This window comes from Hemitrygon akajei, chromosome 24, assembly GCF_048418815.1.
Source record: "Hemitrygon akajei chromosome 24, sHemAka1.3, whole genome shotgun sequence".
Taxonomy (NCBI): domain Eukaryota; kingdom Metazoa; phylum Chordata; class Chondrichthyes; order Myliobatiformes; family Dasyatidae; genus Hemitrygon; species Hemitrygon akajei.
In genome coordinates this window covers 17,846,985-17,862,950 of record NC_133147.1, presented here as the reverse complement: position 1 = coordinate 17,862,950, position 15,966 = coordinate 17,846,985, and the positions used below count along the sequence as shown (strand labels likewise).

Here is a 15,966-nt window from a genome sequence, read left to right as displayed (position 1 = left end):
AGTACAAGATCACTGACATACAGAAATACACTTCATTTTGGATGAGAACTTCTCTTCTGTAATGGATGAGTGTGCTAAGAAGATCTGAAGAACTTACTTCGTGTGACATCAGTCAGGAAGCTTAAGAGTTTTCAGAAATGCCTGGTGTGGACGACTATCATTTCTTCACGACACTGGCGTTTTCAAAATTCACCAGCTTAGTGTGGATGTGGCCTATATCTCCCACCCAAAAACTACTGCCTTTGCAGATCACTGAAGGCAGCATCTAGTATCTCTACCTTCCAGTATATTTCTGGGTAAGCCTCAAACTCTTCAGTAACCTATTAAAACTGTAATCTACCTTAATGCCACTCAGTAACAAAATGAATCAATACAAGCTTCCGATCAGACATTTATTTGCATTTTATTGAATCAAACCAAAGAAAATGCAATGCATGTTATCCAGCTGAAAAGAAGCAGAAACACAGGCAAAGAGAGCTATTCCTTACAACAGAGGGGGGACAGGGAATCTCTACATTTTGATTACGCTGTATTGGCAAAACTTTACAATTTGCTATGTTTTTGGCTAGGAAGTCCACAACATCAGAAAGAAGTGTTATACAAATGAATGTAACTTAAGACTTCATTATACATTTTCAACAACACCAGTAATGATGGGCACCATTAATCGGATCACAGCATACCTACCTAAGAATCCTCCTGACAGTACAGGGCCATCATAAAATTTTAATTTAGCACTAAATACATTTTATCTAATTTGAAAAATGTACAGCTTCTCAGTGTCTATTGTTTGCATTATCTGTGGTACAGCTAACGACAGACCTGCCAGAAAAAAAATCTGTTAATGTTTTCATACAAAATGAACAGGGGGGAAATTTAGGATTTTGAGCGTGACCTGGACCTAGAACGAGACACTGATCTTGACACAGAACGGGAAGGTGAACATGACTTTGAACGTGACCTGGTTTTGGAGACCGATTTAGACCTGGAACGAGATTTAGATTTGGCCTTTGACCTGGACCTTGACCTAGAACGAGATGCAAGCCTGGACTTTGTCTGTTCGTTAACATCTGATTCCCCGTCCACTTCCGCACCATCACCCGCAGCTTCTGTTTCAACAATTCTAGTCTTTTCCTCCTTTTCCTTTGATTCTGATCTTGACCTAGATCTAGATTGTTCTTTGTCACTTTTTCTTTTCCCGCTCTTACTGGTACTTTTAGTCTTGCAGTCACGTTTGCTACGCCTTCTGCTCTTCTCATTCTTGCTCCGACTTCTGCTCCTGCTCCTACTCTCACTTCTACTTCTCTTCCTGCCCTTTCTTTTCTCCTTGCTCTTGCTCTGGCTCCTACTCTTACTCCTCTCTTTACTTCTGCTCCGACTCTTACTTTTACCCTTCTCTTTGCTTCTACTTCTGCTACCAGTTTTCTCTCCATCTTTACTCTTACTTCGACTTCTACTCTTCTCTTTGCTAACACTCCTCTCTTTCTCCCCGTTTTCATTTCTGCTCTCAGTTTTCTCTTCTGCGTTGTCATCTTTAACCTGTTCAACACTCCTGCTCCTACTTTTCTCCTCACTTCCACTCCTACTACTTGCTCTGATTTTCTTCTCTTTACTTCTGCTCCTGCTTTTGGTTTTGTTCTTGCTCACACTTCGACTTTTGCTTCTGCTTCCACTCTTGCTCCGGGAGTGTGTACCAGAGCTGGAAAAAAAATTAAAAGATTAAACATTTATTCTTATTCAAAGACAAAATTACACAGCTGTAATGTGAAAATAAAAAAATCTAAACAGAACTTACTACCCTTGTGGCATGACTTCAAATATAAATTCCAGTTCCCAAAGCACACTCTACTATCTCATCCATGCTAATACACCACTGAGAACAGTTAGCAATTTATTCCTGCTTCACAAAATAACAATGTACCCAACGAACACAGACCAACACACACCAAGCTTCTGGTGAATGGTTGATTCTTCATTTTAAATAATGACATTCCCCAGGAACTTGTGGTAGAACAATTGCATTTCCCTACCTACATTAATTATCTTGATTGCTTGGGGGGGGGGGGGGGGGGGGGGGAGTCCAAATTTCCACAATTCTTGAATTTTTGGATGACTGAAAAGGCTCGTGGAATGGGCAGATTCATAACAGATCAAGGGCACAGTAGCATAGTGGTCAGCATAACACTTTACAGTACCAATGACCCAGGTTCAATTCCCATCGCTACTTATAAGGAGCTTGTGCGCTCTCCCCATAACCATGTGGGTTCCCCCCAAAGCCCAAAGACGTACCGGTTGGTAGGTTAATTTGTCATTGTAAATTGTCCCATGGGTAGGCTGGAATTAAATTGGGAGATTGCTGGGCAGCGTGACTCCAATGGCCTACTCTGCACTGTATCTCAATTTTTAAAAATGCAAATGAGGTGTTACATTTTGATAGATGTGGAAAGCAATGCAGAACAGTAAAGAAAATTCTAAGTCAGAAGCAGAGGAACTAGGACTAGATATGCAAATATCATTGCAAGAAGCAGGACAGGTTAAGCAGTCAATAGGACATACACAATTCTGGTCTATGTGAATAAGCACAGAGCATAAACAGGGGTGTTATGATTATTCATACAATACAGTTCGGCAGGAATGAGAGTATTCAATTCTTCTCATCTTATTAAAATAAGAATGGAAAATATTAAAGATTATCCAGACAAGACTTTTGAGGAGCATGACCAACAAATGATAAGACTACAGTATAAGGATCGATTAGAGCAACTGGGACTGTTTTCTTTGGAGAAGGCCGAAGGGAGACTTGATACAAATACTTTATTGTCACCAAACAATTGCTACTAGAGCATACAATCATCACAGTGATATTTGTTTCTGCTCTTCACGCTCCCTGAAGTACACATTGAAGTAAATATAATAAAAATTATATTTTTATCCCAGATCTTTTTCAGGATCTGTTCAGCAGTCTTATCACAGTTGGAAAGAAGCTGATATTAAATGACAAGAAGCCTGGATAAAGTGGGTAGTAATAAGCTGTTTTTTTTTAAAAAAAAGGTGCAGCCAAGTAATACAGGTGTAAAAATAAAAGGGAACAAAACTGAGCCGAAAAATTTCACACAAGATATGGAGTTAGGTTCCACCATAGCCTTCATAAGGGAATTTGCAAAGTAACAGAAAAAGAGCAAGTTGATGGGACTGGGAGTTTATCTAGGAGAATGCCGGAGGGAATATGAGCTGAACGGGCTCCTTCTGCGTTCTGACCGTTCAATGATATAGTACAAATAGTAATCAATTACTCATGTTAGTTTGTGCAGCTGAAAAAATTTTCAACACCTTCACAACCACCCCATGATTTTCTACATTTCTACCAGGTGCCATTGTTCCACAATTACTTGTCAGATTAAGTCTTCCAAGGCCACACTCTACCTGCAGGAATTAGCAAGTCTTCCCTTTCCTACCAAACTAATGTTCAAGCCCAGACTTTCAACTTAATTTAAAAAAATAAAGTCAATTTATATTGTATACATACCGTGATCGGGACCGGCTGCTTTTAGTGCTTCCACTGCGGCTTCGACTCTTATGAGAGTGCGAGCGATTTCTGCTTGGAGAACGAGACCTATATTGTTTTAAAAGGCCACCAAAAAAAGAACAGGTACTACTAACATGAACTTCCAAAAAAATTAAAATTAAATGGTACTTTAAAAAATTCCCCCAGACACTCTACAGGGACATCTGACAAAAATTGACACTTCACCCAAAGATGAAACAGAATGGAGTGCTTAAAAGATTTGTAAAGTAGGCTTTTAAGAGATCCTGATATGAGAGTTTCAAGATTGGAACCAAATGAGCAAGTGCTGTAGAGTAATGTTCATGAGTTATATTTATACAACACCTTTAACATAGTAAAAGATTTAAGATATGTTACTAATCATCTGGAAATTAACATTAGAGACAGACAGACATACTTTATTGATCCCGAGGGAAATTGGGTAATCATAGCTCACAGCTGATAAAAAGGAGTTCAGTATTTAAGACAAGGGAGAGAATTAGGAATGAATTTGAAGGCGTGTAGGTGGCTAAAGCATGGCTACTTAAAGGGTGTAAGGACACTTAAAGTTAAGATTGAAGTAATGCTGAATCCTTCAATAACTGTGGGCTGGATTAAATCAGGCCTGTAGCATGAGTAAATTTTAAAATGGAGGCATCAGCACAACTCTTGCATGGGAGTCAGGGCTGATCAGAATGATTTAGGATAAATGCATCCAAGTTCAGGAGGAGCTCAGGTTTATGAGAGTTTAAGATAGGACACTGAGCAGGAATGTACTAAAGTAGCTGTAATGTTGCTTCAAGTAGCAAATAGATTTGGGAGATGGCAGAAAACAGAATGGCGCTTGCATAGCAGTTAGCGCAATGCTATTAAAGCTCGGGGCGTTCAGAGCTCAATTCCAGCATCATCTGTAAGGAGTCTGCACATCCTCCCCGTGGAATGCATGGGGTTCCTCCCACAGTCCAAAGACAAACTGGGTCAATTCATTGGTCATTGTAAATTGTCCCGTGATTAGACAGGGTTAAATCAGGAGCTGTTGGGAATTGCAGTGTGGTGTGGCTTGAAGGGACACTATATCTCTAAATAAATAAAAACAAAATCCCAGTACTGTAAAAGAAACAATCTAAAATTAACTCTGGCCCAGAAGTTGAGCAATAATGTGAGAGTAATTGGTACTTGCAAGACATTCTTTTAAAGTGAAATTCAGGAATCTTTCAAAACGTTACCATTGAAAACAACCAATGTTTCTATTCTTTCTGCAGACTTACTCTTTTTGACACCTCACACATCATCTTGCAATGACTATTTTAAAATACCTTGAGCGGCTTCGGCTTCTGGAGTATGAGCGTCGTCGCCGTGATGAAGGCCTATCTTCAACCAATCTGATTTTCCTGCCATTAACTTCTGTACCATCCAGTTTTTCAAGAGCTCTCTTCATATCTGAGTAAGACTTAAATTCAATCACGCCTTCATTCTTTCTTCCTTTATGAGCATCTGCATATGTTACTTCACCTGCTTGACGCATATAATCCTACAAAAGTATAGTACAAATTTCAAATTTTCTTCCTTTGTCTTTATTTCCATCTTTGAACAGTGAAATCAGGAAATGTCAAATAAAACTGAACTGTTGACAGATTTAAATCTTTAAACAACTGAACATAATCTAATGATTACAACTGTTGTAAAATTACTAGTCAGCTATAGGTAACTCAAAATAATTCTTAACTAGTCCATTAAGCCCATTCACATCATGTCTACCTAGCTAATTATTAAACTTTAGTAAATACTTCTTGGATTAGAAAAAAAATCTTTGAGAAACTGGATGTAAAGAACTGGTGGGTTAGTCTTGGATTGTTTGGACAAGGAGCTTAATCCAATGCAAACTGAATGCTTGTTACGCCAATTTCAGAATACATGTTTGACTAAAAATGCCAGGTCACAGCTATTGCTCTAGAGTTTTAGTGCTTGTGTTGTTTTGGCTCACTAGAAACAGGGTATTAAGAATCACAAATGGACCAAATTATAATACCCCTGACAGAGTTACCAGCACTAACACTTTGTATTGCATCAGGCAGAACATGTTCTTGCTGACTGCCTTCCTCCTCCTGCAACAGCTATTACCCAGGTAGTTGATCAATACATGAAATAATTTTTTAAAAAAAATCACCAAAACAAATTTATTTTCCATGTTGAATAATTTAAGTGGTTAATTTATTTGCAACCGTCAACAGTCCTGCTGCTAAACTTCAGCCTTACATTCTATTCCAGTGGTTCTTATGCAGACACTTTACCTTTGAAAATGAAATCCACCTGATGTTCCACTGTCTACTTTTATGGCACCATCACCACAAGGATTGCAGTGGTTCAAGAAGGCAGTCAACCATCACCACCTCAAGGCAACTAGGAATGGGCAATAAGTGAGGTCTTGCCAGCGTCACCAACATCCCGAGAACAAATAAAAATATTTTTGGGTACTACAATTTCCATTTTTGCCAACCTTCAACTTCCTTAGAACTAGTGTAAACTATCATGTTAGTGCCCATATTATTCATATTTATAGACCTTTCAAACATTACTGAGCTTTTGTATAACTTTTATCCTAAGTTCTACCCTCAAGCCCCAGAAACTAGAATCAAAATTTCTACTTAAATGTTAGAACATACCACACCAATCATTAATATTATAAATAATTTATAGGGGGATTGATATAAAGATTTACTGCAAAAGTTAATTAATATTCACATTATTTTGTTTTTTAAATCTAGTTATTGTGTTGCCCTAAGCATTAATACTTTCTGGACACCAGTGTCACTCTCTTGTATCACACAATGGGCCATTCTTCACGTGAGCTTCGTTAGTGAGTTGGGTGTCACAGATGAATTTGACTCAGGCTTCATTTCACATGTGAACATTTTAAGGAGATGCTTGTCCTATGGAGGGCATGGCTTATTCTAGTTGAAAGCCCCTTCCATCGTGCTGATGAGTCTGCAATGCTAGTTTCCCATTGAATGGCCTACTCGCCACAGCGCCCATTTCCAGTTCCAAGTACTCTGGGGCTATAAAAGGTAGAATGCACAGAGAGTATTTGCAGCATGCTTACTCCTTGGGTTTTACAGATTAGGGAGGTTTAGTACAGTATCCACTCATTTAAAGGACAACTGAATATACAGTGTAGTGGTTTTGGGTAGCGTAGACAAACACTTGTTTAACTAGACACCTGGTTTAGTGTTTGTTTCATTGTTCATTTTCAAATACCTAACATACACATTTTTAAAAATCTGTCCCATTTCACTACATGGATCCTCAAACTTGCTCTCCTGATCACATTATACCTTGGAAGAAAGATCTGAATAATTGTTTCCTACCTATCCCAAATGAATTTACACTAATTGCAATACCTATTCGTGGTGCTATTGCTTAATCAGTAACTCAGAAACTGGGAGTCAGATTTGGACTCACACACACACTACTATGTACTGTATTCAGCCATTTCAATATTTTACCCTTTCATAACCACATTGACAGATTTAGAATTTTGTACAGACTTGACAATATAAAAGTTAAATTCAAATGTCATATTCAAGTGACATACAAGACAAAAATTTATCACCTATAACTGAATTCTAGCAGAATATTTCCTTTGAATGTTTAAAACTATGCATTACAAGTTTAAATCCACGTTACACACAGAACTTTTAAAAGCACCCTTCCCCGAAAAGGATTCTTCACAGTACGTAATTAAGAGACAAATCTTTCACCGACACACAAGATACACCACAAACCTTCAAATCTTGCCAGCTGCAACGACTAGATAAATTTTCCACAATTAGCCTATATTCTGTACGAGTTGGAGGTCCATATCTGTCTCTTCCAGATCTTCTATAACCATAACCACCTTTAAAGGTGACAGGTAGACAACAATGACATTTTAGTTAAGACACTTACCTCTTATTTTAATTCACCGTTAAACACAAGTTACAAAGATAAAATTAAAAACACAAGACATCTGAAATATTAATGCCTCATCCCAGCAATTTAAACTGAAGTATCACCCCATTACACTAAAATTAACACTACATTTTATCTTCAAAAATTAGTTCATTAATCAGAAGTTTGGACAATTACAAAATCAATTTTACTTCTAGATATTTAATACTACAGTTTAATAAATCAAAAAATTACAAAAGCATGCATAATAAATTATATGAAAATGATAATGATTTGATAAAATAACCAAACCACTAAACCAATTACCATCTATACTTACGGTGAAATATGGTTTTCAGAATATCTGACATGAAAAAGATTTCAGGCACCTATTTTCAGTTTTATCACATCTGCCTCTAACCCTTGGGGTCCTCACCACCCAGGTCTAATGGCAAGAGTAGCAGTCGTCACATGGCTTCCTTAAGGTCAGCCAAAGGTCAATGGTCTTAGGTCTTAGAGCCACTCATGGAAAGGTAACCCAAGGCCAGCAAATGGAACAGGCAGTCATCTTAGCCTCAAAGGACTCTTTTAATTAAAACATTGAGGTCTTTGTTAAGACTATGGTATCAACAATCACAATGAAAACATTGAATCAATTATAATTTAAATGAATTACTATAATAACAAAATAAAATTTAGCCAAATAAAGAACATTAAGATATATACAACTATTAAATAGAAATTCAAGAGATATTTTTAAAATGTGAATTTTTTTTAATTACAAATATAAATTGCTGCTAGTTATTCTATGTGATGAATTCATAATCTATATGATTTTACAAGTTTTACATTAAAGATGTTCACATTTTGACTAATAAAGTAACATGCTTACTACGTTGAGAACTGTAACCGCCGTCTCTTCGTGGACCTCTAGCATGTTCAACGATTACTCTTTCCCCACAAAGCTCTTTACCATTCAGCTCATAAACAGCATCATCTGCATCACGAGGATCATCAAATTCAACAAAGCCATATCTACAAGAGGAAAAACATGCAAATATATACAACTGAAGCCAAGATGATTAGCAAGTAAATATAGTAAATCTTAAATTATGTAGTTAAGCAAGCAGAAAGGACCAAGCATATGCACGCACATCTGCTGTGTATGAAGAAAAATTAAACAAAGCAGCACATGGCTTGTGTTCCTGAAATTCCAGTTTATTTTAGCAGCTGTTAAACTTCTTACTAAAAGGAGAATCACACCAAATGAAAAGCCAGTTCTGGAAGCAAAGGAAATACAGCATGAATGCTGAATACAGGACAGAATCTTATTCTGAACCTTTATTGTCAGAGACTATGTAGTACACAAGGCCAGGGTGAGCTTTTGAAGATATTAAATGCAGGAGCTATCCATAAATGAATAAATAATGACAGAGCTCTGAATGCAAGCAAAGGCAATGTTATCTGTGTTCTGCAGACTGACTACTTCAGCAGGGATACTATTGTTTTCAATACCTGGCTCTTAGCTAATTACAAGCCAGGACATGCTTGCCATGGGATAAAGCCAGAGTCAGTCACATGAAGAACGTCAGCTGAAATTGCCAAGATGTAATTTACTGTTGGGGGGCATTCCTCACTGTTCCAGTCACACTGAACAATGTTATACTAAATGTTAAAGCAGCACAGTGAAGAGGTTAGTTTTCAAATGTGCAGAATATATGTGCTATCACCTGAATCCAAGAGTAATGAAAACATCGAGGACCTCACAAAGACAAAATCTACCATTATGTCACGAGAACGTTTGATAAAGTCACTCTAGGGAATATCAAAAAGTATACAAGTTACATCTTAAGAGTATATTGGAAGCTGGAAAGATAGTAACATAAAGGGAGGCTATTTCAGACCCTAGGGCCTTGACAGTTGGAAGACATGGCCATCAACAGAATGCATTTGAAACATGGATGCAGGAAGATGGGAGGTTATAGGCTGTGTAGAAAAGAAAGAGTTAGATAAATTGTGGAGTAGGTTTATATAGGTCACATAACATCACAGTCCGGAGGGCCCATACTGTGCTTCACTGCTCTAAGAAACCAGGTATATTCCTGAGAGTAAAACCAAAGTACAGATACCTCCAAGGCTTTTCCAGCTGCATATTACAGACTTGGAAAGACAGCATGCAGAGATTTAAAAAGGATTAGATCTAAGGCAATGCTTAACCAGCAGCCAATGCAGGTCACCAAGCATAGAAATAATAAATGTACATAAGATCAGAGAAACATAGTTCTGAGATGCCCTCAATTATTTGAAATATACAGTAAGGGAGGCCAGTTAAGACTGTTAATAGAATAATCAAACTAAGCTACATAATGCACAAAAAGACTTTGCTAGCTCAAAGTGTAGATCGCATAAGCATGTAAATAGAGATTGCACAGATAAAATTCAAAGCACAGCTCAGGTTAAAAAAAACCCCACAAAGTTTGCAAATTGTCTGGGCAACCTCAAATAGTTTTTCATGAGAGGGATCTAGTTAGTGGATAGCGTATAGAGTCTGGAAATAAAGTTTCAGCCTTCCCACTAGCTTTCTTACTCACTTTGTCTTCAGGTACTAAATGCTTTGTCTTTTACAGCTTCCATCCCACTTCCCAAGTGCTTGTAAGAATAGCGTTTTACTCACTAAAGATAATTTTCCCTTGATCCCCAAAAGTGCATTTCAATATATTTAAACATATTTACAAAATGAAAGAATGACAGTTTCTTCATTCATTCTTTTTCTCTCCGTTTATGTGGATGACTGCAAAGCTTAAGAATCTCAGGTTGCATACTGTACACATTTCCTGACATTAAGTTCAGCCATTGATTATACAAACAAGCACCCATCAAAATTATTAGATAGCGTACTGATAAAGCAGTTAAGGTTGCTACCTCCCAGGTTCAATCCCGAACTCTGGTGTTGTGGGTGGACTTTGCATGTTCCCCATCCAAGTTGCCTGGTTTCTTCCCAGGTACCAGAGGCATAGTGATTGCTAGGCTAATGGTTAACTACACCCTCAATGACAGAACAATCAAAGCAGAGGAGCATGATACAGTACACGTGAAAGAGAAGTAGAGATTAAAGGTAAACTATAGATTAAATTAGTCTGGGCACAAAATGGGTTAAATGGCCTTTGTTGTGAAAATAGTCTATAAGAAAACTGGTCACCTCATTATAGGATAGATGTTGAAGCTTTAGAGACTGTGCAGAGATTTACCAGGTTGCTGCTGGATTAGAGCATGTCTCATGAGGGTAGATTGAGCAAGGCAGAGCATCGCTCTCTGGAGTGGAGGATGAAAGGCGACTTTTTTTCATGGGGCATAATTTTAAAGTGATTGGAGGAAGGCAGAAAGATGTCAGAGGAATTTAATATACAGAGTAGTAGGTGCGTGGAACGAGTTGTTGGGTGGCGGTAGAGGCAGATACATTACTTTTTTTTAAAGAGACTTAGATAGGAACATGGATAATACAATGATGGGGGAGGGGTTTAGATTGACCTTGGAGTAGATTAAAAGGTCGACACAACATCATGAGCAGTAGGGCCTGTACTATGCTGTAATTACCTATGCTCCTATGTAAAACAACACTGGGAGAAAAAGTAATAAATCTATTTAATTTCAAACAATTTTAGCTACAAATGCTGCAAAAAAACTTGGCACCCATTATTCCAGTTAAGTAGCAATTTTTAAAGTCAACATAATAAGAGCTGGAGAGAAGTCTGCCACGTCAGTAATTACATATAATTCAAGAATCGGAAAGGAAACTGTAAAAGTCAGTATCAGGGGAGTTATGACACAGATGGTTCTAAGGATGGAGTGTAAGGTTTTTTTTAAAAAAAGCAAGTGCCATGTATTCTTCTAGTTTTGTTCTCAGAGTACACTGTTAATAGATCATTTCCTAAGTTGGGCAAAGCAATAGTGAATGGAACTTACTGCTGCTAAGAGTTTGGTACTGCGCTTTGCGACGATTAATAAAAATAGAGAAATATGAAAGACAGGACCCAGGGAACAGAGGAACAGAGATCTGCCCGAAACTAGTATTTAAATGTAATGTGATGCCTGTGAGGAAATGCTGCTGACTAGCACATCCCAGGCTGGAAGTGTGTACAAGCTAAACAATTCAATGAAGCTTGGTGCAGTCAAAGTAAAAGGTTTGTGATAAAGGTCTTGCTGTCAAAAAAAATGAGAAAGGGAAAAGGTGTCAAAAATGGAGCATGTGAACTGAATGGCAGGGAGGAAGTTGGAAGCGAAGTTGATGAAATTGACAAGCTCAGCATGGGTGCATGAAGCAGACAAGGTAGCACAAAAAGTGTTAGAGACCATTACCTGAGAAGGCCATTCCATGTAGCCAATAAAAAGGCAGGTATAGAAGAGGTTCCCATGGTCACTCCTTGGATTTGGAGAATATGGGAGGAGCCAAAAGAGAAATTGCTGTATATGAGGATCAGTTCTGCCAGATGGAGCAGGTTGTTGATGGAGGGGAACTGGTTGGGTCTTTTGGCAAGAATGAATTGGAGACCTTCAAGGCCTTCTTGATGGGGGATAGAAGTCTTAAGGACTTGACATCCATGGTGAAAGCGAGGGGAGTAGGGTCAGGGAACTGCAAACTTTTGAAGTGATTGAGAGCATGTGAAGTGCTGTGGATGTAGGTAGGAAGGGACTGAACCAGTGAAATGCTTTACACATAGAATGTATTGTCTTGCCAACACTATGATGCATTGACATGATACAATAATTCTAAAGAAAGCCATGTACTAATGTGTATTTTCTATTTATATTTTTCATGTATAAAGTTTATTTCAAAAGATTGCTGCACAAACCCAAGAACCCTGAAAATGGCAGCAGTGGTGAAAAGGCCATTCAGGAATCTAGCCTTTATTAGTCAGGCTGCAGAATAAGAGAAGGATGGTCATGATACAGCTTTATAAACTCTGACTAAGATACGCTGGAGTGCAGTAAACTCAGACCACGCTTAATGCTGAGGACAAGTTCCTCGCAGGTGGAGCGCTATGTAAATCAGTGCTATGTGAGGTCGTTATAACATGGACAAATGGACACGAGTGCCTGATATATTTTAAATAAAAATCAAACCTGAGATAAATACACACAATAATTTGTGGTGATTACATCTTAGAGGAGGGATCAGACTGTGGCCCTCCGCTAACTTTGGCTTCTTCAAATTCCTCTCATGAAGCAGTTCTCGATAGCAGGAAATCATGTTGAGAACACCTCTTTTCACCTATTGCTTCGCTCCCAGTCAGGGTCATTATCGATGAACTGGTCCATGAACAATGTTCTGGATTACTGATTCCATCTAAAATCCTAGGAATTTCACATCCATGCTAATGCTTTTCCTAGACACCTTAGATGTACTACCCTCACTGGAAGTTGCAGGCCGTTTTCCAGACATTAGGGGTGAAAAAAAAATGGAATAAATTGTCGAGGGAGTAAGGACATTTATACATAGGGGTGGGGGAGGCAGAGCGTGAACTAATATGTGAATAGCTGTGAGTGGCTCAATGTAAAGCACTCTAATTGATCGACCAGATATTTATTGTGATGGCACCACTCTCAAGAAATTTAAGCGTAGTTGAGAATGAAATTTTGTCGTTTAAAAAAATGTCAATAAAGAATTGAAAAACTGTTGTAACCAATCAGCAGTATGTGGGGTTTGAGTATACTGGTCACCACACATAACTGCGCTGGAGAGTAGAGGAGATTTATCTAGAGCTCTTCAGTTAGGAGAATAGAAGATAGACTGAACTACACAAAATTATGAGCACAGATTATGAGGAGGCATATAATCAGCAACCTTCCCTATAACAGAAGACAAAGGCTTTCAATAAGAAGTTTAGAAGGGATCAGATAAAGGGCATTTTCACTCAGCAAGAGGGTAGTTGCAAATCATAAACACAAGAAAGTGTGCAGACGCTGGAAAATCCAAAGCAACACACACAAAATGCTGTAAGAACTCAGTAGGTCGGGCAGCAGCCACGGAAATGAATAAGCAGTCAAAAGTTTGGATCGAGACCTTTCTTCAGGACTGAGAAGGGGAAAAGATACCCGAATAAAAAGGTGGGGTGCAATCTCTCATGCACTGCTTGAGTGGGTAACAGAAGCAGGTACTCTCACATTTGAGTATACTCTTCAACTGCCAAGCTTACAAAGCTATCAAGTCTTGGTGAACAGTGGAGAAGGATAACTGAGCACTTACTGGTGGTGGCCTGAAGGGCCTGTTTTGCTGCAGTATGACCCTGTAACTTTTAAAGTTGTGCTTTCTTTGAAACAATATCTTTTGATTGTTTAAACTTACCTGAAAGGAACAGTCAGCACTTCAATTAAACATCTCATCCAAAAGCGCAGCGGTTTGTCAATACTAAGCTGAATTTTGAATTTAAGTAGATCTCAGTAAGTCCACAACCCCACCACAGTAAACTCAAATCATAAAATGTTAAAACAAATAAACCACAAGAAACGAGAGACTGGAAAGTAGTAGTGTGAGACAGAAAACTGCAAATGCTAGAAATCTGGAGCTGGGGAAAATCAGAGGGTCAGGCAGCATTCACACAGAGAAATAAGATAGGCAACTCTGCAAGGGTCTTGACCTGAAATGTGGCCTGTCCTCTTCCTCCCACAGCTTTATAACTTGTTGAGTTCCTAGTGGACAGCGAGGAAAACTATCATAGCTTGCAGTGGGATCCGGACGAGGACAAGTGCAAAATGTTACACTTCAGTAGGACCACCAGTCTTGCACGGTGAATGGTAAGGTGCTGAGGAATGCAGTAGAATAAAGGGATCTGGCAATACATGAATGAAATTCATTATAAGTGGTGGCACAGGTAGATAGGGTCATAAAGAAAGCTTTTGGCACACTAGCCTTCATAAAGTACTGAGTACAGGATATGGGATGTTATGTTGAAGTTGTACAAGACGCTGGGGAAGGATAATTTGAAGTACTGTATGTAGTTTTGGTCACCTACCTACAGGAATTATGTAAATAAAATCAAAAGAGTACAGAGAAAATTTACAAGGATGTTGCTGAGTTTGGAGGACCCGAGTTATAAGGAAAGATTGAAAAGGTTAGGACTTTATTCCCTGGTACATAGAAGACTGAGGGGAAATTTGATAGAGGTACACAAAATTATGAGGGGTACACATAGGGTAAATATAAGCAGGCTTTTTCCACTGAGGTTGGGTGGAACTTCAACTAGAGGTCCTAGATTAAGGTGAAAAGTTTAAGGGAAACATGAGGGGGAGACTCCTTCAAGGATCCAGAGTGTGTAGAACGAACAAGTGGTGCAGGGAGCTCGATTTCATAGGTCCATGGATGGAGAGCTATGGTGATGGTGCAGGTCGACGGGCGTAGGCTCAGCACGGACTAGATGGGCTGAATGGTCTGTTTCTGTGCTGTGCTCTAGGTCTGTGAAAGTAGATCACTGAATGCGGAGGGAAAAAATGAAAGGAAACCTGTGCAATCACACAAGTACTTTTTCCGTGCACACGCAGCGATGCTGGAGAAGACCAGCAGACCAGCCTGCAGGTCGCCGGATTATTTCCAGCAACAGCACCCGCCTGCAGGTCGCTAACACCCAGACCGTTTCCTTTCTGCCCGTCGGGCCAAGGACCGCGGGGCCGCGCATGCGCAGTGGCGCTCGGCGGACTTGGCGCGCATGACGCACCAAAACCCGCCGAACAAAGAGACGCCGGGCCCAGGGGTGGCATCCGCACGGCAGCGAGGCCGCCGTCCCCGCGTCTCCGGCCGCCCGCCACCCGGGAGCCGGCCGGGCGCCACGCCAGCCCTCCGCGACCGGGAGGACGAGCTGGGCCCGCCGTTCCGAAGGAGGGTCCAAGTCTCGGGAGTGAGGGGCGCCCGCCATTTTCTTTTCCCCCGCTGGCGTCGGAGAGACTCACCCGTTCTTGATGTCCACCTCCAGGATTTTCCCGTAACCCTTGAAGAAACGCTCCACGTCGCGCTCCCGGGCCTGGTAGCTCAGCCTGCCGATGTAAACGCGCGGCATTTCTCTCACCTCCCAACTCGCCCGCACGCTGCCTCGCTTATCTCGGATTCAAAGTCACCGTCGCTGCTGCTCCTCTCTGCGCCGCGCGCCGTGCGTCACGACGTACGTCAGCGTCCGCCGCCGGGCGTAACGACGTCGTCGACGTGCCGCTTGTCCTGCCGGAGGAACTTCAGAAGCCCCCGCCCCGGGTAAGGAGTCGGCCCTCGTCCACTCAAAAGCCTCCCCTCTGACCGTGGGCGAGTTAGTTCCAAATGCCCCCAGTCCCCTGACCTTTCAAAGGAAGTAATCTATTGGCAATGACTTGCAAAGCCCACCAACTCCATAAACATCAACCAGTCACTTTATGTACATACTGTCAGTCCATGTGCATTATGCTTTATAGGACTGCTGTTATATTTATGCTTACTGTTTTAATTGTGTCCTTTATGCTTCTTGTGTTTTATAGGA

The 15,966-nt window shown here is 40.0% G+C and overlaps 2 protein-coding genes across 4 annotated transcripts in view; one reads left to right on the top strand and one right to left on the bottom strand.

The window, feature by feature from the left end:
• Positions 1–378: 378 nt before the first annotated feature.
• Positions 379–15,546, bottom strand: LOC140715913 (uncharacterized). Of its 2 annotated transcripts, none has more exons than XM_073028437.1 (6): positions 15,413–15,546; positions 8,364–8,506; positions 7,327–7,439; positions 4,861–5,075; positions 3,527–3,613; positions 379–1,699 (listed from the first exon to the last, which is right to left on the bottom strand). In XM_073028437.1, the coding sequence occupies exons 1-6, from the start codon at positions 15,517–15,519 to the stop codon at positions 877–879; spliced, it is 1,488 nt and encodes a 495-aa protein (XP_072884538.1). In that variant the 5' UTR covers positions 15,520–15,546; the 3' UTR covers positions 379–876. The 2 variants fall into 2 exon arrangements, with proteins under 2 accessions (XP_072884538.1, XP_072884539.1); XM_073028438.1 differs by having other exon boundaries at positions 3,527–3,595.
• A 29-nt stretch (positions 15,547–15,575) lies between these two features.
• The window catches only part of LOC140715915 (putative transmembrane protein 244), a 33,604-nt gene continuing 33,213 nt past the window's right edge, over positions 15,576–15,966 (top strand). For both annotated transcript variants that reach the window (XM_073028440.1, XM_073028439.1), the window contains exon 1: positions 15,576–15,707. The gene's annotated coding sequence lies outside the window, so the exon portion shown is untranslated. The remainder of the gene's footprint in view (positions 15,708–15,966) is intronic.